Here is a 26247-nt window from a genome sequence, read left to right as displayed (position 1 = left end):
AAATCATGTAATAGCCTCCATTTGTCTACAGTGAATTTAGCTCCTGTGTCAGTGTAGGCCTACAGTCCATTGCAAATAAAGCACTACTTGTAGGAGTTGCCTAGGATTAAAGAAAGGATCAATATCTACTGTAATGTGCCCAACTCTTATCCGGCGTCAAGCTTCAAGTGAATAACAGACACAGCATGATCATGAATGCTGCTCTTAAGGGGATACAAAACTCTGGGCCCCTTTAACATTGGCTCACTAGAATACCACATATGCTTATATTATAAGGCAACTGTGGGGCTCATATATTCAGCTATAGACGTCTTGTAGTGCCTCACATCTAACGTTTCACTTTTGAGACTCCTTGGTGGAAAACGTATTAAGTAATATTTTAAGTTCCACTGGATGGAGCTGCAGTTTTTTTTTTGTTAGGAACTCCACTGTGTGGTGAGCGCTCCACCCAAACCAGCGGGTGTCAAGTCTCTCACTATTTTACTCAGTCCTGAGATCTTCTCCTCTAGTAAGTAGTTCTTTTTCTCAGCTGTCTGATGTCTCTGTTCACTCATCTCCAGAGCCTTGAGAAGCTGAGAATTTTCCACATACAAATCTTTAATTGTAGCATCTGCTCTTGAGTTTCTGATGACCTGCAAGACACAGCAAAAATGTTGACTTAGAGCTCATCCGCACACATTTTTTCAGTTCAAAGACTGTAGAATTCTATTCATCGTCCGGTTGTGCGGTCTGTAGTTGATCAACTTTTTTTTTCCCCTCTGGGTCTGTGGGCTGTTCATGAATTTTAGAAACAAATACACTTTACTAGGCATCTAGACCAAAGTAGAGAAAGTCTCCATATGCCCATTAAAATCCATGGGCTTGTATGCAGTCCGTGATTAATAGGGACATATCTAAGATCATGTGTGTGAATAAGTTCTTACAAAGTGAACTCAATAATCTAACAGTATATCATAAGCTCAACCTAGTGATGGCTGCAAGCAGCAAAATGTTAAGACTATGCATGGGATTTGGAACTATGTATAAGAAAAAAATGTACCGTATATACTCGAGTATAAGCCGACCCGAATATAAGCCGACCCCCCTAATTTTACCACAAAAAACTGGGAAAACTTATTGACTCGAGTATAAGCCTAGGGGGGGAAATGCAGCAGCTGCTGGAAAATTTAAAAAATTAAAATAGCCGAGTTCTTGGGTGCAGTAGATACTGGGGAAGGGGAGGGGGTGTTTTGGTTGTCTGTCTGCCCCTTCCCTGAGCTTGAGGACTGGGTTTTTTACCCCCAGTTGGAATTCAGCCTGGCTGAATATAGGGTATCTGCAGTGCTCCTATTAACCCCTTCCCGACGGAATAGGAGCACTACAGATCCCTATATTTAGTAGACCGGGCACTTTCAGACACAGGGATATCTAATGTGTATGTGTGTCACAGTCATTTTCTACTTTGAGGGCAGGTTCACACTAGCGCCCAATCTCTGTTATGCATAACGGTTTCGCCATGGGCAGCAGAAGACGCTCACCAACAGACACTGAATGTCGGTTTCTGTCCTCTCCCGACAGAAAACGGAAACCTGCATAACTGAGATCAGGTGCTGGTGTGAACCCGCCTTTATATGAATTATAGGGAAAGGAGTGATTTAGAACTTTTATTTATTTAATTTTTTATTATATATATTTTTTTTAAACTTTTTTTTTTTTTTTTTTTTACAATTTTTTTAGCCCCCCCTGGGGGATTTGAACCTGCAGTCATTTGATTGCAAGTCCCATAGACGGCAATACAAGTGTATTGCCGTCTATGGGAGATTCTCTACATTACTATTACGGCTGGTCTATGACCAGCCGTAATAGTAATATAGCGATGACAGGCCTGGGAGCCTTCATTAGGCTCCCGGCTGTCGTCGGAACAGGTCGGCTACTGCGAGCTCGCTGCGCAGGAGCCGGCCTGCATCTTTAAAGGTATGGGGCAGGCCTAAGGGGGGAGGACATCTCCGGAGGGGGGAGGACATCTCCGGAGGGCACCTCCGCTGTAACGCTTATAGCGGAGATGCCATAGCTTATGCCTACAATCAGAGATCGCAGGCATAAGCTTCAGCATCTCTGTTGTAAGCATTACAGCGGAGGTGCCGGTTTCTATGGCGACCGCTCTGCAGAGCGGCGCCATTACACTTACGGTACGTACCTAGCATCCGGACCCGGCATCCAGACGGGGCGGGTGCCGGGGCCCAAAGCATCGCCACGCTCCTGCTAGGAGCGCGGCGATGCTGTACATTAAGAGCTGCAGAAGTACTTACAGTACTTCTGCTAGCAGGGCAGGAAGCAGCCACATAAATTTATACCATGAACATAACTTTGAACAATATAAAATTGAATTTACTTCTACACCAGAAATAATTTATAGCTTTTACCAATTATGTATGGAGTGTGCTCAGCTTCTGATCACAGTCCATACACCCACTTTAGACGTCCGTTGTACATGTATGGTTGGGAGCAGGAAAGGATTAAAGACGCTGACCTGAGGGTGTTACAACCAATTACATAGCCTCAGCACCATAGGGCAAAAATTTCCTTCTTCAAGTATCATTGAGTGTGCATTCTTGTATGCACTAGTGTACAGAGAAGAGAAAGGCTTACATGGTTAGTACAGCTGAAGACAACATAGGACCATCGATTTTAAACAGATGAGAGAGGACGCTGATGAAGTGAATTGTGTAGAACTGTAGATTATGCGACTCCCTCTTTCTCCCCATTTATAAGGCTTCTTATGCCACTCAATTTAGAAGAACCTGACGTTCGTTTCTTGACTACAAATTTTTTTATTTTTTTTTAAAGGCCCTTTGGTCCATTCTCTGCTCCCTTGTTTTCCAATAATGCAGCTTATGTGTAAAGGATCTCACTACTTGACACCAAAGTCGATAAGGCCAATCATAACTTGGCCACATGGGCCATCTCTACACCCTTGCCCGTATACTGAATAAAAAGTCTTACTTGTTCTTTCAACTGATTCACTTTCTCCTGCAGAAGCATTTTCACAATTCTTAATTTCTGCTCCACATCCTGCATTCGGACTTCCATGTTTTTCAATAGTTGCTCCGATTCACTCTAAGAGACATACAATGTAAGGGTCAATACAAACACATGTATTGGTTTCTGTACTTGCCCTGAAGTTGCTTGTCCACCTTTTGTATTGCAATACGATCAGTGACCATCTGTATCATAACTGAAGGATCACTTACACATAGGATTCTGCTCAAACCCATTGGAAATATTAGAAGACTTCTCTGTAGATTCAATTCTTGGATGCTTCATTCATTGAAATTTTTCTGAGGACCCGCATCTTCCAAAAACTGCAAATGTATGATGCCCGAGTATAGGCCATCAGTTTTACATCACAGGCATTATATAGTCCCTTAGTTTCAGCAAGGCAGTGTCTGTCAGTCAAATTAATTACTATGTGGTGGCATCAATCCAGTCAGCCCTGGTGTGGCATCATCATTCAGTCATGGGTGGCAGCATCATACAGTCACAGCATGGTGGTGTCGTTCTGTCAGTCACTGTATGGTGACATCTTTAGGTCATTAATGGTATGATTGCAGCCTTAGTTAACAGTATGGCAGTGTTTAAGCATGATTTAGTAGTAGTAATCAGTAATTCATGGTATGGCTGCAGCAGACTGTTACGGTATCATTAAGCCAGTAGTGTCCTCAGTCAGTTTATAACCATGGCATGCTGGAATGAATTAGTCACGTAAGCAGTCAGTCATAGGTTAGTGCGAGTTGACTAAATAATGCAAGCAGTCAGGCCAGGTTCACATCTGCGTTCGGTATTCTGTTCAGGAAGTTTGTATGGGGACCCCCCTAACGGAATACCAAACGCATTGCCAAGCGGTGAGCTTATGAAAGCACACAGACCCCATAGAGTATAATTGGGTCTGTGTGCTTTCTGCACGGTGTTCGCACGGAACATGCGGACAGAAAAGTACTTCATGATCTACTTTCCTGTCCACATGACTCGTGTGGACACTACACGGAAAGCACATGGACCCCATTATAGTCTATGGGGTCCGTGTGTTCACTGCTCACCGCTTGTCAATACATTTACTTCGAAAGTCCCCATGCGGACTCCCTGAACGGAATCCTGAACACAGATGTGAACCAGGCCTCAGTCAATCACATGAGTTTTTAGTAGATTTCTCCTTTACAAATACTTTTTTCTCTCTTTATTTAGGTGCAGATATAACAATATGACCGCATGTATTTTTACAGTTTACATATTTCTAACCTTCTTAAAAGTGATACGTAGGACAATAAAAACAAAAGAAAAACCATCTCAGTAATTAAAAGAATTTTATTTCCCAGCATCAAAACATCTGCGGTTTTCTTCCAAAAGTATCTTACAAATTTCGACAAATTTCCAGTATAAAGAGGCTGATAAATCTGCATGTGCAGCATATAAAATGTCATTTCCTAAGTCAAAAATGTTACAAAAGGAGGAAGAAAATATAAATATATCAAGTGGACAGAAACCAAATCTAATAAATAGTGTAGTATAAATACATAAAACTTTACACAAGAACAGATGATTCTTTTTAAATAAGGTATTTTACACACATTTCTACAATTGTAATTACAGTAAGTGTAAAACGCTCACTCCCCCCAAAAACACAACAGCATATTAAGCCCTTTTCGGTCAAGTCATTAAAAATTAACCAATATTATGTCTGCCATTATAGCAGTATGAACTGCATAACCAAGCAAATCTACCGTGCAGTGTTTTGGACAAGCTGAGCTCCCACAGAGTTAGTCACCCATGTTTGCCAGATTTCTAGAGGCCCACAATGCTTTGCTATGCAGGATTTCTAGATATATCCATTTTATTACTAAGCAGGTCTATCTTTCAGGAGTCTCGGAAAACTGCAAGTCCGGTAATATGGCTGCTGGATTGGCTCTTACAGTGGTCACCCAACTTTCCGACATTTTAAAATGCCCATAATGCTTAGTTATGCAAGACTTGAAGTATACGCTGAAAAACTACTTAAAAGGTATCTATTATAATGCAATGATGCGCAATATCCTTGGTCTGTAGATATTGTGATATAAAAGCCTTCAGAAAAAAACTGCTGAATGGACAATTTAATGACCAGACATATTTTATGATGCTTTTTTGGGGGGTAGTGGTAGTCGCACTTCTATTTATTTTTGTTTTAGAGGCAGCCATTTTGCGACATAAGAATGCAAACTCATCATGGAGATTCTCAATATGGAGGGAAGTAGAGTGCCAGGAAAGTGCAAGTCTCAATTGAGATTTCCAGTGAGTGTTCTAGATGGCTTCTTATGTGCCTAGGTCCACTACACAAAATGACTGCCATTGCTTTGTGCAGGAGATAGGTGCATTGTAATACTGCAAAGGTTAAGGAAGAAAGGAAGGAACAGCCAAGCAGCTGGGCGCCGTGCCCTCAACAAGGTCTTTCTCAGCTTATGCCAGTGGTGTGTTAGAGTAGGTTAACGTTAGAAGAAGACATTCTCAGAGGCGGCCAATCCGTCTGTAAGAGTCTGCATGCAGCGCTCGTTGCTCCGGAAGCAAGGCCTATGGGAGAAAGGTCATTGGTACTTTTCACCCAAGTTTTACTACATGGCATATTTGTAAAAGATAAAAGTTAATAGTCACCATCAATCCTCACAAAAGTGAGACGATTGGCGACAATACTATACACAGGACATGCAAAGCAAAGTAACATCCTACTGTGGATGTCAACTTCCAAAGGGTAAATAAATAAAGGATAGATATATAGGAGCCCTTAGAAAAGGAGCCCAAAGTGTAGGCCCCACATCCTGGGTGCTGATGCCATTCCTGTTTATAGTCAAAGACAAGTATTTTGTATGGAATATTAACAGAGATTTTTATGTACCAAGGCAATACATACTTAGTCATCCTTCCATATCAAACTGAAATGGAAGACCATTTAACTCTTCGGCTAGCTCTAAACCATCTATTTATTTAGGGTTTGTAAAATATGGGTGATTTCTTCAAAAAATCCATAATATCTGTTTGCAGTTCATGTGGTATTGCAGCTCTACTAAAATTAATAGGCCAAGCTCTAAAATCTCATACAATTCGTGGACAAGCATGGTACAATTTCTGCAAGAAAGCAGCCATATTATAATACTTTTAAATAATGGCCTAGCAGCTAGTTGTATCATTTCTGCTGTGGCAGATGGGGACACATCTATGATCAGTGAAAGTAGGAGGGTCTCACCATCAACACAAGTGGCTTAGGTTGAGGCCCTCTCCCCACAGTTTACACTGCGTCTCTGATCAGTTTGGATGTTGTTTGCAAGCTTACCCAGAACTCAGGAGTTGAGGAGCCATCTGCCTTACTTATAAAGGAGTGACTGCCACCAAATAAAGGAGTTTCCTAATCTCAGCAACTTATCCCCTTTCCGTAAGATAGGGAATAAGTTACAGCTCGATTAAGGTCCAATTGCTGGGACCACCAATTATTACAAGAATGGAGGCGTTTTGAAAAGACCTAACCCAGTTTCCATTCATTTCAATGGGATTGCTAGAGATAGCCAAGAGCTGGACTTTGGAATAAGTTGCTGAGGTGGGAAAACCCCTAAATCTTTTAAACTATATATTTTACTCTCTTCAAGTACAAGGTTTGAAGAAAGGGTTGCCTTACTATGGACATACAGTATCTCCCAAAATGCACAGAACAAGAAATATACTGCAAATATGGTTGTGCTGGAGCTTTACAGTAGAGCTCTGTGCAGTCACTTAGCTGATATGGTGTGGATTTTAGCTACAATTACTATTATTATTTGGAATATTGTAGAACTCTTAAAACATATTCGAAAACCTTTGGAAGTTGACAAGATCCACAGGAATGTTCATAAAACTGTTAATAGTGTAAAGGTTAAAACACATACTACACAAGATCTACACAAAAGAGCAATTAATACTAAATCTGCAAAACGTACATTTAATACAGCAAGCCGTTTATGCCATCATGCAGAATGAGGGACTGCCATGCAATGTCTATGGGGTTATTCTGCTAGATGTATGGACACATGGGGTGCCAGAACAAATCGGTTTCCAATACTTTAGAACAAAAGGGGGACGAATAGCAAAGTTTATCTATTGAAAAAATTAAATAAATAAATAAATAACCTTTCTGGGTTACTTGGGAAAACAATTATGGACAATATGACTGCTCTGGTAGCCCCAGCATAAGAATACAACAGCCATTATAGAGAGGAGATGTTACAGTGTGGAAGGCGGCCATATTCAGCTTATAGCTGCAGTTCCAGAGCAGAAGGCATATTACAAAATTGCTGATACAGTTACAAAGAGGGGAAGATACAATGCAGAAGTTTCTATATGTTTACATACAAAACAAAACGGGAAATCTATGTACATTATACGATTCAAACAAGGAATCTGCCACTTCTGCAAAATCCTTCCTACGAGGTCAGCTATTCTTTTTTTTAAATCAGATAATTTTTATTAACAAATTTTTCTTAACATAAAATCAAACAATCCACAAAACAACAGCAACACAATAACAATTCAAAGTAAATATGGAGACACAATCCGACACATAAAGAGGGAGGGGGGGGGGGGGGGGGGAGTCCATTAGGACCCCCTGCTAAATCTCCCGAACCTCCTTTGATTTCCATGTAAAGAATAGCATTCAGGGGATCAAGGAAACAGAGAAAGTTGAAGTGAGAGATCTGTTCCTAATCAGAGACGGGGAGGGAAGGCCAGGTGTGTCCAACCATGCTCCCCAAATTTTTTCAAATTTAGTTTGGGCTCAGCTATTCTTAGTACTTTACAAGTGCAGTACCTTTTTTCACCATTCTGCCATTGAATCATTTATCCCACAGACGACAAAATGGTGCCACAGATACAACTACAGTAATGTAATCCAATTCAAAGGGATAACCTTTAAAAACGAATTCCTTCTTAAATGAAGCATTGTGTCGAAATGGCAGATAACTTGTTTCAACAGGAAAACCTTTACAAGAAAGACTACTTGCAGAAAACATGCACTACTTTTCTACTGAGCTTGGGTCATAGGGTGATGGGTACCAGAGCGACTTATACTGCATTCAGTTCAGGATGAGATGCAATTCATAGACACAGATGGATAAAATATAGCAATGTAGTCATACTACTTGACTGCATGCTATGAAATAATGAACAGAGGACTATATGAGCTGGCATAACCAGAGAAAGGGTACCCTGCACTGTAACACACACATATGAAGGACATGTTACACTAACCTGTGGAGAGCTGTTGTCAGAGCTGTGGTTATCTGCTGTTGCCTGATGCTGTTGGTTTCGTCTGTCCATCTGGAGCTGCTGGTATTGTTCCCGTGATTTAGTGGCACAAGCTTGCTGCTGGAGCTGAGAGTGACTATGGCTCGCACTGGAGGAAGAGTGCAGCATCTGCAAAGGTACATCAACAGGTTAGACACTTCAGTTGCAGAGGACTACACAGGAGTTATTCATATGGTATTGTACATGTTCTATCCCGTCAGCTTCTGCAGCAGTCCTATGCAAGGATGTCCAGGTGAAGTATGAATTAATGCACACTTAGGACAATGCACCACAGAAAAGCACATTGTAGAGACATGCAGCTATGTAATGTTTAACCACTGCATACAAGTCACACGCACACCAATGCATTCCTCAATTCATGCAATATACTCCATTACAATATGTATTTTGGATTGCCAACAAGAAAACAACTTGTATGGAAAGTAGTGAATGGGCTGGGATCTGAAATTTAACAGTAGACACTGAAACCATGTCATACGATCAGTGTGGAAGCCTGTTCAGATCATATCTGGGGAGGAGGGGTGAATACTTTTGCATAGTACATGATAAATTAAAAAATTAAGAGTGTTGGCATGTGGGCATTTCTCATACTGGTATCACTATTACTCCCCCAAATTCACATCTATGCAAAAAAAAATTGATAGCTATTAAAATCCTTTACTTTACTAATCCTGCACTGAATTTAAATTACATTAGCTCTTCTCTCTGGTTACATGAAAAGTAACATGTCTTCACATTTCTTCTTGGTAAGAGACTACACTTGTAGGCGACATGTAGTGATCCAATTTTACTGACTTATTGCTGTCAGATTTACCATGATGTTCTATTTCAATTCATCTTTGGAAGTGAATCAAGAATAAAAAGCATAATGAAACCCTTTGCTTTACATTATGTAAATTTAAATGAATGGTCCAATCTACAGATATACAGAAAGTAAGCTAGTATAATTCTGGATAGTCTGCCATCGTGGCGTTTTCTTCTGCACCTATCAAGGGGCCATTACTGGATCCAGTACAGGATCCCAAGGTTATATAGCATGCCAGTGCAACATAACCTGTGTATAATATGTTGTACATTTCTATTACGGTCATGACTAATGAATGGGTTCTATATACGATGGAATACAAAATAAATGGCCACTGTCATGCAATGATGGAGTCATAACACTCAGATCACATTACCATAGATCTCAGAATCAGAACTGCACCCATCTCTGAGATTTCCTGAGGTCTAAACACAAGGTAAAGGACAGAACAGGAAAACAGACAGAAACATGAGATATTTCATACTCTCCCATATAAAAGTACGGAAGGCACAAAAAGCCAACATTTGTGAATGCCAGAGTACTGTGGGACGTTGTATGTAAAACAAGTACTCATAAACGTATAGAGTCATTGGCAACAATAACTAATCAGATGACCCTTTTCTATAGGCAAAATTGATTTAAATGATATCTCACATGTGAGGGTGTCTCAATGGAACTATCCCATGCTAATTAATCTGTAGAACCAAATATCACATAACCACTAGAGATGAGCGAGTACTGTTCGGATCAGCCGATCCGAACAGCACGCTCGCATAGAAATGAATAGACGTAGCTGGCACGCGGGGGGTTAAGTGGCCGGCCGCCGTCAAAGCGGAAGTACCAGGTGCATCCATTCATTTCTATGGAGCGTGCTGTTCGGATCGTCTGATCCGAACAGTACTCGCTCATCTCTAATAACCACCATTAACCCGAATGTTACTACAGCCAATGAGAACCAATCAAAATTAAGACCCCAAACAAAAAACCCAAAAAGACTTGGATCGTGTCTATATAGAGCATCTCTCGCTCTGGAGTATCCATCCTTAACAGACAACCCATTGATTTGACTGAGCATTGTGTAATGCTCTTTTGATGATGTTTCAGTGATATTAAATGCCTACCAACATGTGCTCCCACAGATGACCGCAAGGGCTCCGTGTAAGGGGATGCTTTGTAACCATCTTATTGTTAAGGGACCATTAAAAAAAACAAAACATAAGCATTGTTTAACGTGGAGAAGCACTTTAATGTACATTAATAGGTCAGGATCAGGATTCAGGTGCTATTTGTACAAGGAGGGATCACTTGGGTATCTGTATACATTTTTCTCATAACTGTGGGTCCTATTACTTGAGTTGAGGGTTTCTAGATGTTTGACCAAGTTAAAGAGGACCTTTCATGTCCACTAAGGTAAGGAGTGTTATATACCTAGCAATGCTGATGGTTTGCTGAATTCAGGGCACTTTCAGCTTTGCCAGTATCTTCCCCTTTTACAGAGATATCAGTGCCATTAATTTGAGTTACTGATATCCCTGCACCATGGGAATGGCAGGCCTCAAAGCTCATCAGTATCACGGAGTGAGGACTGCCAAAGCTGAAAGTGCGCTTCATTCAGCATACCATCAGCTCTGCTATGGTATACAACACTCCCTAACTTAGAGGATATGAAAGGTCCTCTTTAAGCAGGGAAATTCTTCGGCTTCCACAAAGTACCCTTGGATGGCTTAACCCTTTCACGTACTTCCATGAACGGATCATCAAATTTCCCTTGTTTTGCTCGCAATACTTCATTTTCGACCTTGATGGTTTCCAAATTTTGTTCCAGGGCACTTAGCTGACTAATCTGAAAAATGAAAGGAACATCAGTTACTTCAAAGCCATAAAAAAAATCTAGGTTAAACAAACTGTACACTATCTAGTTGTCTACTGTTGTAAAGGTACTAGATGTAGTACAGGTTGTTATTTAAAGGGGTTGTGCAGGATAAAAAAAAAAAAAAACATTGCCGATCTTTAAAAATAAAAAAAAAAAGTGACATGCCTACTTCAGTAAAAAACACTAAATGGTTAAGGGACCAGAAAACATCAATACCTAGCAATTTGGGTAAAGTCAGACAATTCACCATAAAACTAATGTCATCAATGATTTTATTTAGCACTGACTCATTCATTCCTTTCCAACAGGTCTTAATGTCCCACTAGTGATAGATGGGGCACTCCTCGTTGCTTCCTTGTCTCATCCAAATGAAACATCCTCTAGACAGAAGAGAGACCAAAACTGCCAAGAGCAAGGTTCTTTTTTTTAAAAAATGGCCATGTTTTATCGGCATTCATTTCACCCCTGAAGAGATCAAGTCACTCAAGCCTTCCTCCTGATATACTTGCTGTCAACTTTTGGAAAATCTACTGGTACCCTGGGAAATCTAAAAGTTCACTTACTAGAAATTGCTTTCCCACAAGACCCACGCTAAAACAGGACTTTAGTTTGTAATGTATGGATATCGTGTATCTGTTGTTTGTAAACCTGCTATCCTACAGCAAATAAAGATTTAAAAATAAATAAAAAACTAAGGCTTAACCTATATTTGTTCATATAAAGTTGGATATTCATTTTTGTTTGCCACTAGTTAACATCGAGTATATGCATATTTCATTACCAATAATTGTACCTGCTAGAAGATAATTGTACCCTTCCTACGATGACCCATTTTCTTATCCCTCCCGACGCCTTGTTTTCTGTTCTCCACTACCCCATAGTTTCAAACTAAAGGAAATAGTTCCAAATAAACCCATGCACCACATCTGTTGGGTGTGTGGTCTTGCAGCTAAACTGCTCACTTTAACTTCAGAACTCAACCCTTGGACAGTTGTGGTGCCATTTCACATTCTTATGTCCATTTCATTTGCAGCAAATTGAACAATGTTTTTCCATTTCAAGCTGGAGAGAAGCTGACTGTAATGACCTTCAATAGAGCGAAAACACTTCCATACATAGATATATCTTCCATGAGCTGCCTGTCTAACACCACTGAAGTACCTTAACATGCCTTTTGGGGCACTCAGAAAACATATAACCCTTGTAATACAAGTTATCAAACTGACCTTCCTGTTTGCAGATAGGAGTTCCTTCTGGAGCTGGTCACATTCCCTCTTAAGACTGGATTTCTCCTGTTCCAAGGCTTTCACCAAACTGGATTGACTCTGCTGCTTCTGGTGTTTCAGGGATATTATGGTGGACTCCAGCTGTCGTACCTGCCATGCAGAATCACAAAATAATGCATTTGAAAGCTACATTGACCATTTCATAAGTTATAAGCTCAGATAGACACAAAAGGTAGTCATTTCACCAAAGAACTTCAGGAGCTGAATGTGCTGCTATTACAGATGGAACTGACCCAAGCAGTCATGTTTGTATGAAACAGTGGCGAGTGCATCATGGCAAAATATTGTACCATCCTCTCATACTGTACCTTTTCCCTGCTTTGTGCCAGATCGGTCTTCGTATTCTGAACCTCTCTTTGAAGTCGTTCATTCTCCTGTCTTAGAAGCTGCTGTTCCTGCTCCATGAGATGCTCCAGGTCATCCCAGTACTGCTTCTTCTGCTGGTTCTGTAGCCCTGATGAATGTACCGCCATTTCCAGAACCTGCTTCTGTACACAATGATACAAAACGATGGGTTTAGGAGGCATTAAAAAAAAAATCATAATATGGTTTTACTCAACAAGACTTTCGCCAATGACACACCTCAGTGTCTTTCATAGTAAACAGTGGCTGCCAAAGAAACGTATTTGTTTTGTCAAGGGAAGGTTGGATGGAAGATAAAAATCTGAGAAAGCTTGGTGTCCCCTCTAGTTGTCAAACAGACTGTAAATAATAGTCAACACAGAGGACTCAATAATAGAGATGAAAAGCCATCCCACAATGCTTCCACAGACTGCGCCAAGGGTATGAGGAGCCATAGGCAAGAGTTGTAGCATTGACTGTGTTTTGATTTTCAGGTTCTCTCTCTCCCTATCCATCTATCTATCTATCTGATGCAACAAATGAGCAGCACTCCAAAACTAAACCAAAAAAGAGTAAGGATTTATTCCATAGCAACATTTCGGTCCCAGAAACGCAGGACCTTTCTCCAGCAGATTTCAGATACAAAGTTGTGAATGCATCTGCATGCAGTATAATGTAGTATAAGTAACGTTTCATATTTACAAACTAGCTTATTTTTTATTCTTATTATGTGGATAAGTGTTAAATGTAAACTGGATTTTGGGGATCTTAATTATAATGGACGTCTAACATACTATAGCACGAAATGAGAACGCTTACCTTGGCATTAGCATTTTGCAGCTGCTTATGTAATGACATCACTTCTTGCTTTAAAGACTCTTTCTCTTGCTGTGCTACACGAAGATCTGACTTGATGCGAGCCATCTGGAGGTTGACACTCTGCAGGTTCTCCTCTAAACTATGAATCTATAAGACCAAAAGAACATGTCTATTAAAGGGTTTGCATGAGAAACAAAAAAAGAAAGCTCATTATCCAGAAACTGCCACAACAGTGTCAATGGGATTTTTCTGGTATTGCATATGAAGTACAAGACACAGCCAATATGAAAAAGGAGCGCTTTTCCTGTCCATAACTCATCACAGTGCAATTCAAAGCAAAACCTGCCCCTTCTCACCTTCTCCTGAGATGAGGCAACCTGAGATTTTAGAGAATGTGACTGCTGTTCCCACATCTTCTGTTCCTGCTTTAGACTTGCTATTTTATTTTCCAGGACACCAACTTTAGCAGACTACGAAAACAAAGAGAAAAAAATAAATAAAAAAATTCTTGAGCTGACGGAAGGTCTAGTGCCTTAAAGTAAAATGGGGAGGATGCTTAGAAACACACACTTTAAAAATAAATCCCAATGTGGCTTGGAAATAGCAGCCATATTGTTAATGAAGGTACATCGGTAGATATCCTTTCACACATAGATTAAGCTAGCGTGAATGATCCGCCTGAGATGTTGTATTCTGCTGCCAAACAAGTAAAGTAAATTGTTGAGTAGTCCCTGCCAAGATTCGTGGAGTGTTGCTGGCACATTAGTAACGTGCAAGACTTTGTTTTACAGACTGCAACCCTTTTAGCATAAAATCATCTGCCATCATTGACCTTTAGCAAGGTAGAAATGAAGGCACACTAAAAACTTCCATAAAACTGAGAAAATATGGTTGAAATTTCTGCAATCACCCGAAGTTGGACACTTTTTTTTTTTTTTTTTTAATTTTTACTGATTCCAGCAGTGTGGTGGTTGCAGTAACCATCAATTTACCTCAGACAAAAAGCAGCTGTATATTCCTAGATTTAGCTTTCCAATGACGGTAATATTGCACATTTTAACATGCATATTACAATTGTAATATCTGAACTTAAGCTGGTCATACACCTCAGGTAGCTATTGCTTACCAGTTATTTCTTCCCCCAATGTACCATGCATGCATAAGATGCTGCCCCTTCCTCAACATAGGTCATCAATATCATTTGCCTTGAAAACCACTTAAAAAGGATTCTCTAGGACTCTCATATTGATCAATTATTATGTGACCTGTAACAGTTAGTCTCCGTGTTTGGATAAGTGCTGCAGCCTTGCCAGCTGTGACGTCCTGGATCGCTTCCACTGAAGCCACTATGACGGGAAGACGGACCAGTGGAACAGGACCAGACTGTGCTGGGAAGAACCAGGGAAAGGGGGATTTATTTATTTTTTTTAATTCACCTCCCATGGCCTATTTAAAAATATAACATTTTTGCCCGGACAACCCCTTTAAGGCCCTGTGAAAGCAACCTTAAATCAGTAGAATTTCCAAATTTGTGCTTTTCTACTGAATCTGGTTGTGTTAAGTTCCACCTTGCATTGCCATTCTGTGCTGGATAATCAGGAATGGCTGAGTAAAGGAATCTCACTGTACACATACACATCTATAGTACCTTAGCCACACATCTGTTCAGTTCTTCTCCCAGAGCTTCCTTTTCTTTCATCAACTTTTCATTTTTCTTTATAGTAAGTGAAATTTCATTTTTCAGCTCCATCACCTCAGAGCTTTTTGAAATCTGTGGAGCAACAAGACAATATAGTTATTTACATCCAACTTTAGTAAATCACACAAACACCAGTCCACATTATACAGAGTAAGGCCTGGTTCACATCTGCATTCAGTATTCCATTTGAGGAGTCAGCTTGGGGACCCCCTGAACGGAATACCAAAATGCACTTAAAAAGCGGTTAGCTAAGAAACCACACGGACTTCCCGAATGCAGATGTGAACCAGGCCTAAGTTATCATACAATGAAACAAAAAATAAACTTTATAAAAAAAACTTCTGACATTGCTTTACTAAGATTTACGGAACTATAAGATAAGAAAAAGAAAGTTAGGACTTGACAAACTTGCCCCCAGAGTCACGCAGCTGGTTAAGAGTGGTCAGTAAGATGGGAATCGTGGTAGGTAGCAATTTTTTTTATTTTTTTTTTTAATTAAAAACCTGTTATAGCATTTGTAAACTTTAAGACCTCAAAACACTGCGAATAGCATCTATAGGTTCCATGAGAGATTTGAAAAGGGAAAACAGTCGTTGGAAAGTGTGGCATTATTTCAGGTTGGTTAGGGGCAGTGGTAAGAAGACTTTTATTCTAGTTCCATAAACCTCTTTAAAGTCTAAGGCCATAAATATGTTATTTCTAGAATTTTGCATTTTTGCCTCCTCCTATATAGATATATGGGGAAAAAATGCAGCATTTTCACAAGCAAATATATTTTTGAAAACGCAGGATTTTAATTTAATATGAGTGGTGCTGACTGCGCCGCCTATCTACTAGCGTTTTCAATTAAATGGAAAGACGGCGCTCTCAGGTCACAACAGGATTTTATTCAATAAGACAATGATGCACCTTTTGCCCATCTACTAGCAGCTTACAAAACACCCAAAGGCTACTAGAGCAGATGATCTGTGCGGGGTCAGGGTGCTACCTACCCTGTGGACAGATCATCAGTATGAAAATTCAATTTGAGGCCACAAAAACCCCATTAAAGATCATATATTACCTACACAATATTTTATAGGTTATGATTCATGCATTGTACTGCACTTAGTCAACAGCATTATAAAAAAAAACAAAAAAAAAACAAAAAAAAAACACAATCTCCAAGTCGCCAAAGACTTAGTAACTGAGAACGTTACATGATATTTTCCTTTAAAGGGGCTCTATCATTGGGAAAAGTCATTTTTAACTAATCACATCTTTGCATAGCCTTTAGAACGGCTAGTCCACACCTACCTTAGTATGTAAATTACCTCAGTGGTTTCTGAATAAGTTTGTTTCTATTCTTATGCTAATTAGACTGGTGCACGATACATTGTGCACCCCATTTGCTATTGTTTCATATGAGTGTATACAGCACAGGCTGCTGCTGCTGCTGATGACTCAGCTTCCTGTTTGCACACACACATAGGAGATAATAACAGATTGGAGTGCTGCTGGGAACTTCCTGTGCTGGCTGGAAGCTCATTAGCATATGAATAAAAACTGACTTATTCAGAAACCACTGAGGCTACATACTAAAGGTAGGTGTGGAATAGACTTTCTAAAACCTATGGAAGTATGTGATTAGTTAAAAGTGACTTTTCCCAGTGATAGAGCCCCTTTAAAAGTTCATTGACAGCTCTCACCTGCTTGGTCTCTACTTCCTGCTTTAAAAGAGAGTTCTCCTGCTCCAGAAAACTATTGTGCGTTTTGACCTTGGATAACTCTCTTTCCGCATCTGTCATCTAAAAAAATCAAAAGAGGTCAGCTAGGACAATCTTTCCATCCCCATTCAGGAACTGTTACCAGGGTTCTACTTGCTGGACAATGCAATGTACTACTGCATGACACATATTTTACACTGGGTTCACACCTGCGCCTCGGTCTCTGCTTTCAGTTTCCGTTTTCTGCAGACAGAAGACGGAAACCTGTCAGACATTATCCGGCCTTGAGCGCCGGTGAGCGTTTTGGGCTCTCCGAGGCGAAACTTTTACTGGACACAAAGTCCTACATGTCCAACTTTGTGTCCGGTTAAAAAAAAGGTTTTGCCACGGAGAGCCCAATACACTCACCGGCGCTCACGTCCGCACACTTTTTAACCGGTTAAGGACCAGGCCCAAAAGTATGTTAAAGACCAGGCCTCTTTTTTCAAAACTGACATGTGTCACTTTAAATGGCAATAACTTTGAGATGCTTTAACTTACACAAGTGATTTTGAGATTGTTTTTTTCGTAACACATTATACTTCATGTTAGTGGTAAACACTAATCAATATTTTTGCATTTATTTATAAAAAAAAAACTAGGAAATTTGATAAAAATTGCAATTTTCAAAATGTGAAATTCTCTGCTTTTCAGGCAGATAGTCATACCATCCAAATACATGAATAAATATTATCTCCCATATCTCTGCTTTATATTGGCATCATATTTTGATTGTCTTTTAATTTATTTTGGACGTCACAAGGCTTACAAGTGTAACAGCAATTTTCCAGATTTACAAGAAAATTCTCCAAACCAATTTTTTAGGGACCACTTGAGTTCTGAAAGTAATTATAAAGGCCTGTATAATAGAAACCCCCATAAATTACCCCATTTTCAAAACTGCACCCCTCAAATTATTCAAAACAGCATTTGGGATGTTTGTTAACCCTTTAAGCATTTCATAAGAATAAAAATAATATGGCAGTGAAATTTAGACATTTCATTTTTTTTCACTAATACATTCATTTAGACCTAAAATTAACACATTCACAAAGGGTTAAAGGAGAAAATGCATCTGACAGTTTATTGTGCAATTTCTCCCGTACACAGAAATACCCCACATGTGGGTGTAAACTGATTTTTGGGCACACGGCAGTGCATGGAAGGGAAGGAGCGACACTGGGTGTTTGAACAGCAGATTTTGCTGGAATAATTTTCAGCGCCATGCCTTATTTGCAGAGACCCTAGAGTACCAAAACAATGGAAACCCCCCAAAAGTGACCCCATTTTAGAATCCAGACCCCTCTCAGAATTAATCAAGTGGTATAGTCAGCATTTAGACCCTACAGTTGTTTCACAGATTTTACTAACATTGGGATGTGTAAATGAAAAATTACTAAAATGTCACTTTATCTCCAAAGTTTTCATTTTCACAAGGGGTTAAAGGAGTAAAAGCCCCCAACAGTTTGTTAAACAATTTCTCCTGAACACGGCAATACCCCATATGTGGCTATAATCTGCTGTACGGTAACATGGCGGGGCTCAGAATGGAAGGAGCGCTATTTTGCTTTTGGATGGCAGATTTTGCTGGAATTATTTTTAGGTGCCATGTCGCATTAGCAGAGCCCCTAGAGTACCAATACAGTGGAAACCCCCTAAAAGTGACCCCATTTGGGAAACTATACCCCCCACAGAACATATTAAAGGGTAGAGTGAGCATTTTGACCCTACAGCTGTTTCACAGATTTTATTAACATTGGGCCATGAAAATGAAAAATTACTTTTTTTCCAACAAACTGTCAATTTAGCCCCAAATTTTTAATTTTCACAAGAGGATAAAGGAGAAAAAGCTCCCTAAAGTTCGTTACACAATTTCTCCTGAACACAGAAATGCCCCATATGGGGTCATAATATGCTGTATGGGAACATGGCGGGGCTCAGAATGGAAAGATCGCTATTTGGCTTTTGAAGGGCAGATTTTGCTGGAATATTTTTCAGGTCCCATGTCGCATTTGCAGAGCCCCTAAAGTACCAATACAGTGGAAACCCCCTATAAGTGACCCCATTTTGGAAACTACACCCCTCATAGAATTTATCTAGGGGTAGAGTGAGTATTTTGGCCTCACAGGTGTTTCTCAGATTTTATTAACATTGGGACGTGAAAATGAAAAATTACTTTTTTTCCCCAATAAATCGTCCATTTAGCGCCATAGTTTTAACTTTGCAAATAGTTTAAGAATTAAAAGCCCCCACAGTTTCTTACACAATTTCTTCTGAACACGGCAATACCCCATATGTGGCCAAAATCTGCTGTATGGGTATATGGTGGGGCTCAGAATGGAAAGAGCGCTATTTGGATTTTGGAGGGCATATGTTGCTGGAATAGTTTTCAGGGGCCATGTCGCATTTGCAGAGCCCCTAAAGTATCAATACAATGGAAACCCCTCAAAAGTGACCCCATTTTAGAAACTACACCTGTCAAGGAATGTATCAAGGGGTATTATCATTTTGAGCCTAAAATGCTTCCCAAAAATTAATGTACAAAATGAAAATTGAAATTTTTAAAAATATGCCATTTCGGTGCCCAATACGTTGCACCCACTTTGTGTTGTCAGAGACCTGCACTCCTAAAACTATTAAGTGGGCCATCCCGGGGGTCAAAAAATTATATATGTGGGTGTAAACTGCTGCTTGGGCACACAGCAGGGCTCAGAAGGGAAGGACCACTGTGCGTTTTAGCTTTTGGGCTACAGATTTAGAGGGACTTTCTGGGCACCATGTTGTTTTTGCAGAGCCCTGGAGGTGCCAGTAAACTGGAATTCATCAAGAAGTGACCCCATTTTGTAGGGGCAATTTTAGGGTCTCTGCAAATGTGACATGGTGTCCAAAAACGAAGAATCTAAATCTACACTCCAAAAGCACATATTGCTCCTTCACATCTGCACCCTGCTGTGTACCCAAATGGCGGTGTATGCCCACATGTATGACACTGGTGTACCCCGGATAACGGACTTAATGCCATATGTGGGTAGAAATGGCTGTTTGAGCACAGCTGAGCACAGAAGGGAAGGAGCGCTATTTTGGTTTTTGGAGCACAGTTTGGTTTTTGGACGTCATGCCACTTTTGCAAAGCCCCTGAATTGCCAATAAAGTGGAATCCGCAGACATGTCACCCTATTTTGGACACTAGCCCACTGATGGGATTTATCAAGTGGTGTAGCGAGAATTTTTAACCCTTGAGTGTTGCATTTATTTAGTTTCCAGAAATGAAATCGCAACTGATAGAGAAGTTAAAAATGAAAATTTTACAGATTTGCCATTTCAGTGTGCAACATGTTGTGCCCAACTTATGTCAGCAGAGACACTCCAAAAACTGTTTAGCGGGTATCCTGGGCACAACAGCTTTTAGAGCGTTCATCTCTGATACAAGTCGGGCACAACATATTACGCACTGAAATGACGGATTCCTGGAAAAATGGTCATTTTCACCTCTCACAATCAGCTGCGTATTCATTTATGGATAATAAGTTATAGCAACACTTGGGGGTTAAAAATGCTCTCTGTACCCCTGGAGAAATCCTTCAGGGGTGTAGTTTCCAAAATAAGGTCACATATCTGGGGATTCCACTTTACTGGCGCTTCAGCTCTGCAAAAGTGTCATGGCATCCAAAAACCAAACAGTCTGTGCTCCAAAAACCAAATGACCCTTCTTCCCTTCTGTGTCCGGCTGTGCCCTAATATCAGTTTATACCTACATATGACATTACGTCCGTTATCCCTGGTACACCAGTGTCATACATGTGTCATACATGTGGCATAAACTGCAGTTTGGGCGCACAGCAGGGCGCAGAAGGGAAGGAGCGTGATGCGACTTTTAGAGTACAGATTCAGATGTTTGGTATCCGGACGCCATGTCATGTTTGTAGAGCCTGTAAGGTACCAGAAAAGTGGATTCCCCAAAGGAGTGACCCCATTTTGAAAACTGCACCCCTCAAAGAATTTATCAGGGGGTGTAGTGAGTATTAGTATCCCAGACGTGACTGCACGGCGGATGGCGAAGAGGGAATATATAAGCAGTGCGGAGAACATTGCAGACACCAAATTCCCTACTATGTCCCCGTAGCTCCTATGATTGGGGGAGTCACTCTGGGGGTCACTTTAGGGGTCACTTCTGGTGTCTGTTCCCTCATAAGGTGTAAATCTGGGGTGTCCCCTGATATTCGCTCGCACAGCTTATATATTCCCTTCCTGACGCAGCCAGTTGTGTTCAAATAATTTGGCGAATTTGCGGACTTTTGTCTTCACATTGTGAGATGCTATATTTTCTTTATTTTTCTGGTGACGCAGCCATATAAGGGCTTGTTGTTTGCGGGATAAGATGCATTTTCTAATGACACCATTTTTGGGTGTCTACATCTTATTGAATACATTTTATTAACCCTTTTTTGCTGGATTAAGAAAAAAAAAAAAAAAATCAATCCTGGCATTGAGTTTTACTTTTTTAATTTTACACCATGCAGCGTACAGTATAAGTAACATGTTCCCTTTATTCTGCGGGTCGGTACGGTTACGGCGATACCTCATTTATAGTATTGTTTTATGTGTTACTAGTTCTGCAGAGGAAAAACACAGTTGGGGACATAAATCAATGTTTTTTGCATCGCATCTTCTAAGAGGCGTAACATTTTTATTTTTCGGTTGACAGTGTTGGTTGAGGGCTTATATTTTGCGGGACAACCTGCGCTTTTTATTGGTACTGTTGTCGGATGCATATGACTTTTTGATCACTTTTTATAGCATATTTTGTATGGTGAGATGGCGAAAAATCATTACTTCCGGCGAGTTTTTTCCGGGTTTTTTTTCCGGCGTTCACCGTGTACATTAAATATTATTTCAGTTTTATTGTACAGATTGTTACGGACGCGACAATGCCAAATATGCATTGTTTTTATTACTTTTTAGTTCTTTTTTTATATAATTCATTTTCTATAGAGAAAAAGGGATTTTTGGGCTTTATAACTTTATTAATTTTTTTCATACACTTTATTTTTTTTACATTTTTTTTTACTTTTTCATGTGTCCATTTAGGACACTTCAATCAGCAATACTTTGCTGATATAGAATGCCATGTGAGACACAGCCTGCAGGTGTCCCACATGGCATTCCGTAGCAGGATGTCAGGCTGTGTAGACGCACAGCCTGACATCAGAAGGTCCTGGCAGGATCACCAGGTATGTGGGGGCTCCGGTAGTCTGGGGTCACTGGCCAGACCCCAGACTACCTTTTACTGCGATCGGCACCCTCCGATCTCGCCGCGGGGGGTGCCGATCAGATTCAATTGTCGGCGGATGCCTTTCGATCGCGCCGTGATGTTTCACGGCGCGATCGAAAGGGTTAAAATGTCCAGTCGGACTCAGTTCCGACTGGACGTTATTGAGGAAGGGGTTAGGTGTTAGTAACACCTAACCCCCGTCCTCCCCGCACCCATCCCCCCGCGAAATAGGTACCTAAAGACAGGACGTATTTTGACAATAGTCCGGTCTTTAGGTACCTGGACCGCAGGCCGTAAATTTACGTACGGCGGTCCTTAACCGGTTAAACCAATTCATTTGAATAGGTTTGAAAAATGCCTGCAGGTTTCCGTCTCCTGTCCAGTTTCGGGCAGGAAACTGAAACCTACATAACGGAGACCCCGTGCGCAGATGTGAACGAGCCCTTAGTTGATGGGTTACCATGACAAGTGTCTGCATCAAATTCTCCAGAGTGGAAGTTACTTGTTACTCGAACACAGAAATGTCTATAGATTGTGAAGTATTTTGTAAACATTCATGTGCCCTACTATGACATATGGATATAGTGCCTTAGGTGAACAAGCCTTACAATTATTGGGCGGCACTCCGAGGACCTCATCTTTGATTTTTTTTTTATTTAAATCGGCATGTTGAACAAAAAAGGTTGCCTATCCCTTCTATATCACATATACTATGAATAACTTAAGAGATTGCCCACCTAAGGCACTTGTCCATATATCATAGTAGGGCACATTAACGTTTACAAGATACTAATTAAGTATCTTCACTATTAAGTGAAGTTATCCTTTATTAGTACCCTCCTAATATGGCTCACATATTAGTAACCCATATGTGAAGCACACAGGGGTTAATGTGAGGAATATGATGGGGTTAATTGCTATTAATGTGATGCACATGGAGTTAATAAAACTAAATTAATAACCCCAAATGCCTGACATTAAGGAATAGTAACCGAAGCATGATTTTTTTTTTGTTTGTTTTAAACTTTCACTTTGCTGAACAGAGCTCTCCTCTCCTCCTCCTCTTCTTTGCAGGATGCAGACAGACGGCAGAAGCTCATCACTAGAGATGAGCGAGTAGTATTCGATCGAATATCGAATAACATTATAGTCTATGGGAAAAACAGGAAAGTTGTTACGGTTTCAACGGAAACCAAAGTTCGACACATTGGATCCTCCAAGTTCCGGAAGTAGCAGGACGAGGAGCATGAGGAGGTTTTTGCATTGAATTCAATGGAATTTTCCCGTGTGGTATTCGACCAATATGAGTATTCGATCGAATACTACTCGCTCATCTCTACTCATCACTGTAGTAGGCAGAGTTCTTGTGCTGTACAATGATGAGCTCCACCTCATGGGCTCTCCTCACACCTCTCATTGGTGAGCAGAGACGGCAGCAAGAGAAGGGGGAGTGTCCTATACCACTGCTGTAGCAGAGCACTGAAGGGATGCTCCCTCTTCTTTCAATAGCTGCACATTTTACCTTGGTCTTATATCTTTCAATCTCTTCTTTCCACTCTTCTGGGCCTTTAGCAGAGTCTTTCTGTTTGAGAAGCAGCCTTATTCTGCAGGTCAGATCCTGAATGTCCTCTTGGTTCTTTAAGTTTTTGGAGGATAACTCTTCATTTGTTGACACCAGCAGTTCATTTTTGCTCTTGAGTTCAGTCACCTAAATAAATCAAATATTGTTAGTGCACAAGTCAACAAGGGAAAGCTGGGCAATTTTACTTTAAAAAAAGAAAAAAAAAAAACACTAGTTCTACAAAATCTCGCTCAAATTTTAATTTCCATGTTCATTTTGGCTATAGAGAGTCTACCAATGAAGTTTTCAAAATCTCTCTCGACTATAATCTAAATTTTCTTCTTTTCAGTTAGAAAGAGAATATTTCAGACTACAGGTGGTGGGTCACTGAACTGTACGTGCCACATTTATGTAACAGGATTATATTCAGTAAATACATATACACTTAATTTTGTAGATAATCACTATATGTAAATACTGTGATATATACAGATTGTCCACAGAACATGTACATAACTTCACTGAACTCCAGTTCAATAAATATGGTCTAAACTTTATCCACCCCCAAGGTAAAACACCACTAGTGCCTTTACAAGCTGGTGACAGCTGCTTCTAGAGTTTATAGTGGGCAGTCTGCTTGTACAATTTTCAGTTTGTGGCAGTATAGGAGCCAGCCTCAGTCTCTGGAAAGTAAAAACCCAAAGAGAGAGACAACTCCTGGCAGTTTAAAATGTTTACATATTGACCACACAAGATGGCCTCAGAGGCAATGTGTCATGCCCTCCTACCCAAATTTTGTTGCCCATACTGCTGCCAACCTCCATAGGCGAGATATTAGCTTCACCACAGGGGTGGGGCCAACATCAATGTCACGATTCTAATGGAAAGTAGAATTGTTCAACTAATAAATGGCAAATTAAATCAATTCAATTAGACCACCCAGGTCACCAAGTAGGGTATCGGACCATACTGGTGTCAAAAGCCTGTAGAAGGTATAACATCACCTATGAAGTTAAAGGACTCATTAAATGATTATGCAACTGACCTCACTTGTTAAGCAGTCAACCATCTTCTCCATATCAAGTTTTTCATTCTGCACGGTTTCAAGGTTCACCCTGAAGAGAGAGGAAAAATGTTAGAAGGCCTCACACCTTTTATGATTTACAAGGCTTCGACAACCTGACATATTACTAACTCTCTAATTTAAATGTCCCTACTAGAGATGAGCGAACAGTAAAATATTCGATATTCGTTTCGAATAGCCCCTCAATATTCGACTATTCGAACGAATATCGAACCCCATTATAATCTATGGGGAAAAAATGCTCGTTTCAAGGAATCCCACTCTTCGACTCAGGAGAGTCACCAAGTCCACTATGACACCCCAGGAAATGATTCCAACACCCTGGAATGCAACTGGGACAGCAGGGAAAGCATGCCTGGGGGCATCTAATATGCCGAAATCACAGTATTACGTCAGGATCCATGTCAGCTTGCGATATGTACTCTATACAGCATTTGTTCAATCAACGCTGGTTCTGCCTGAGGAGGCGGAGTCTAGGATCGGTCCACGGCAGTCTCCATTCTGGTCCGATCTTAGACTCCGCCTCCTCACAGACGAGCCTCCGGCAGAACCAGCGTTGATTGGCCGAATGCTGTACATTGGCATTCGGCCAATCAACGCAGGTCAATGCATTCCTATGGGAAAAAGTCAGCTCGCGCATATCGCAAGCTGACAGGGATCCCGAGTGACATTCCCACCTAAATAAAGGTAATCCCTAGCTAACCCTGCCAATACAGCTATCCCTGTCTCTACATCTATCCCTGAAATGATCCTTCAGAAGATAATTGTTCAGTGGCTATACAACCATCAAACTACTATCTAAGGAGGTATTTAACTGCTCAAGCAAACCTAAAAAAAAGATGGTGGTGACAGTTTTGATCAAATTCTGGTTTTTGGCTTTTCCAAAGGCACAACAAATTATATAGGCACACACATTAGAAAAGATACTTGCCACATGTCTTCACAAGTTTCAAGAAGCTCCACATTTCTTTGGTTATTGACTTTGGTGTCTTCTTTTAAAGTAGTTATCTGACTTAATAATTCAGCATTCTCTTCCTTTAGGTTCTTATTCTCACATCTATAAAATGTAAGGACCATCACTGAATTGTATGACACATACAGTTGCACAAGATATGTCTGTCTTACAGGGCTTTTTATTATTCTTGAAACAGCATCAAAGTTGCTTCAAATAATTGGGGCTTACAGGGACAGTGTTTTACCCATGAAAGCTTAAAGGTTGAAAGAAGTAAGTTACCACTAGGCTGCAATTGTATCAAAATCACTAGAGATGTTTAAGGATAGGTTGTCTTACAAGTTTATAAAAGACTAGTACTAGATTTCCATTACAAAGCAAGGTTACATTCACATTTGCATTGGAGGATTTGTTAGAAGCTGCTGATGAAGAGGTCATTCAAAAACATGGACCAAAAATAAGGTTCTGCATG

The 26247-nt window shown here is 40.4% G+C and overlaps 1 protein-coding gene across 1 annotated transcript in view; it reads right to left on the bottom strand.

The window, feature by feature from the left end:
- Positions 1–414: 414 nt before the first annotated feature.
- Positions 415–26247, bottom strand: part of NIN (ninein) — an 89328-nt gene continuing 63495 nt past the window's right edge. Inside the window, exons 18-30 of the mRNA XM_075282563.1 lie at positions 25755–25880; positions 24785–24854; positions 23701–23886; positions 16850–16948; positions 15111–15233; positions 13819–13932; positions 13463–13609; positions 12610–12789; positions 12242–12391; positions 10884–10985; positions 8281–8445; positions 2983–3096; positions 415–632 (exon numbers count right to left, since the gene is read on the bottom strand). Coding sequence (XP_075138664.1) covers positions 417–632; positions 2983–3096; positions 8281–8445; positions 10884–10985; positions 12242–12391; positions 12610–12789; positions 13463–13609; positions 13819–13932; positions 15111–15233; positions 16850–16948; positions 23701–23886; positions 24785–24854; positions 25755–25880 — 1792 coding nt within the window. The 3' untranslated portion in view covers positions 415–416. The remainder of the gene's footprint in view (positions 633–2982; positions 3097–8280; positions 8446–10883; positions 10986–12241; positions 12392–12609; positions 12790–13462; positions 13610–13818; positions 13933–15110; positions 15234–16849; positions 16949–23700; positions 23887–24784; positions 24855–25754; positions 25881–26247) is intronic.

The sequence above is a fragment of the Leptodactylus fuscus genome, chromosome 7 (assembly GCF_031893055.1).
Source record: "Leptodactylus fuscus isolate aLepFus1 chromosome 7, aLepFus1.hap2, whole genome shotgun sequence".
Lineage (NCBI taxonomy): Eukaryota > Metazoa > Chordata > Amphibia > Anura > Leptodactylidae > Leptodactylus > Leptodactylus fuscus.
The sequence above is the reverse complement of the archived record's forward strand: the minus strand, read 5'-3'. Positions and strand labels throughout refer to the sequence as shown.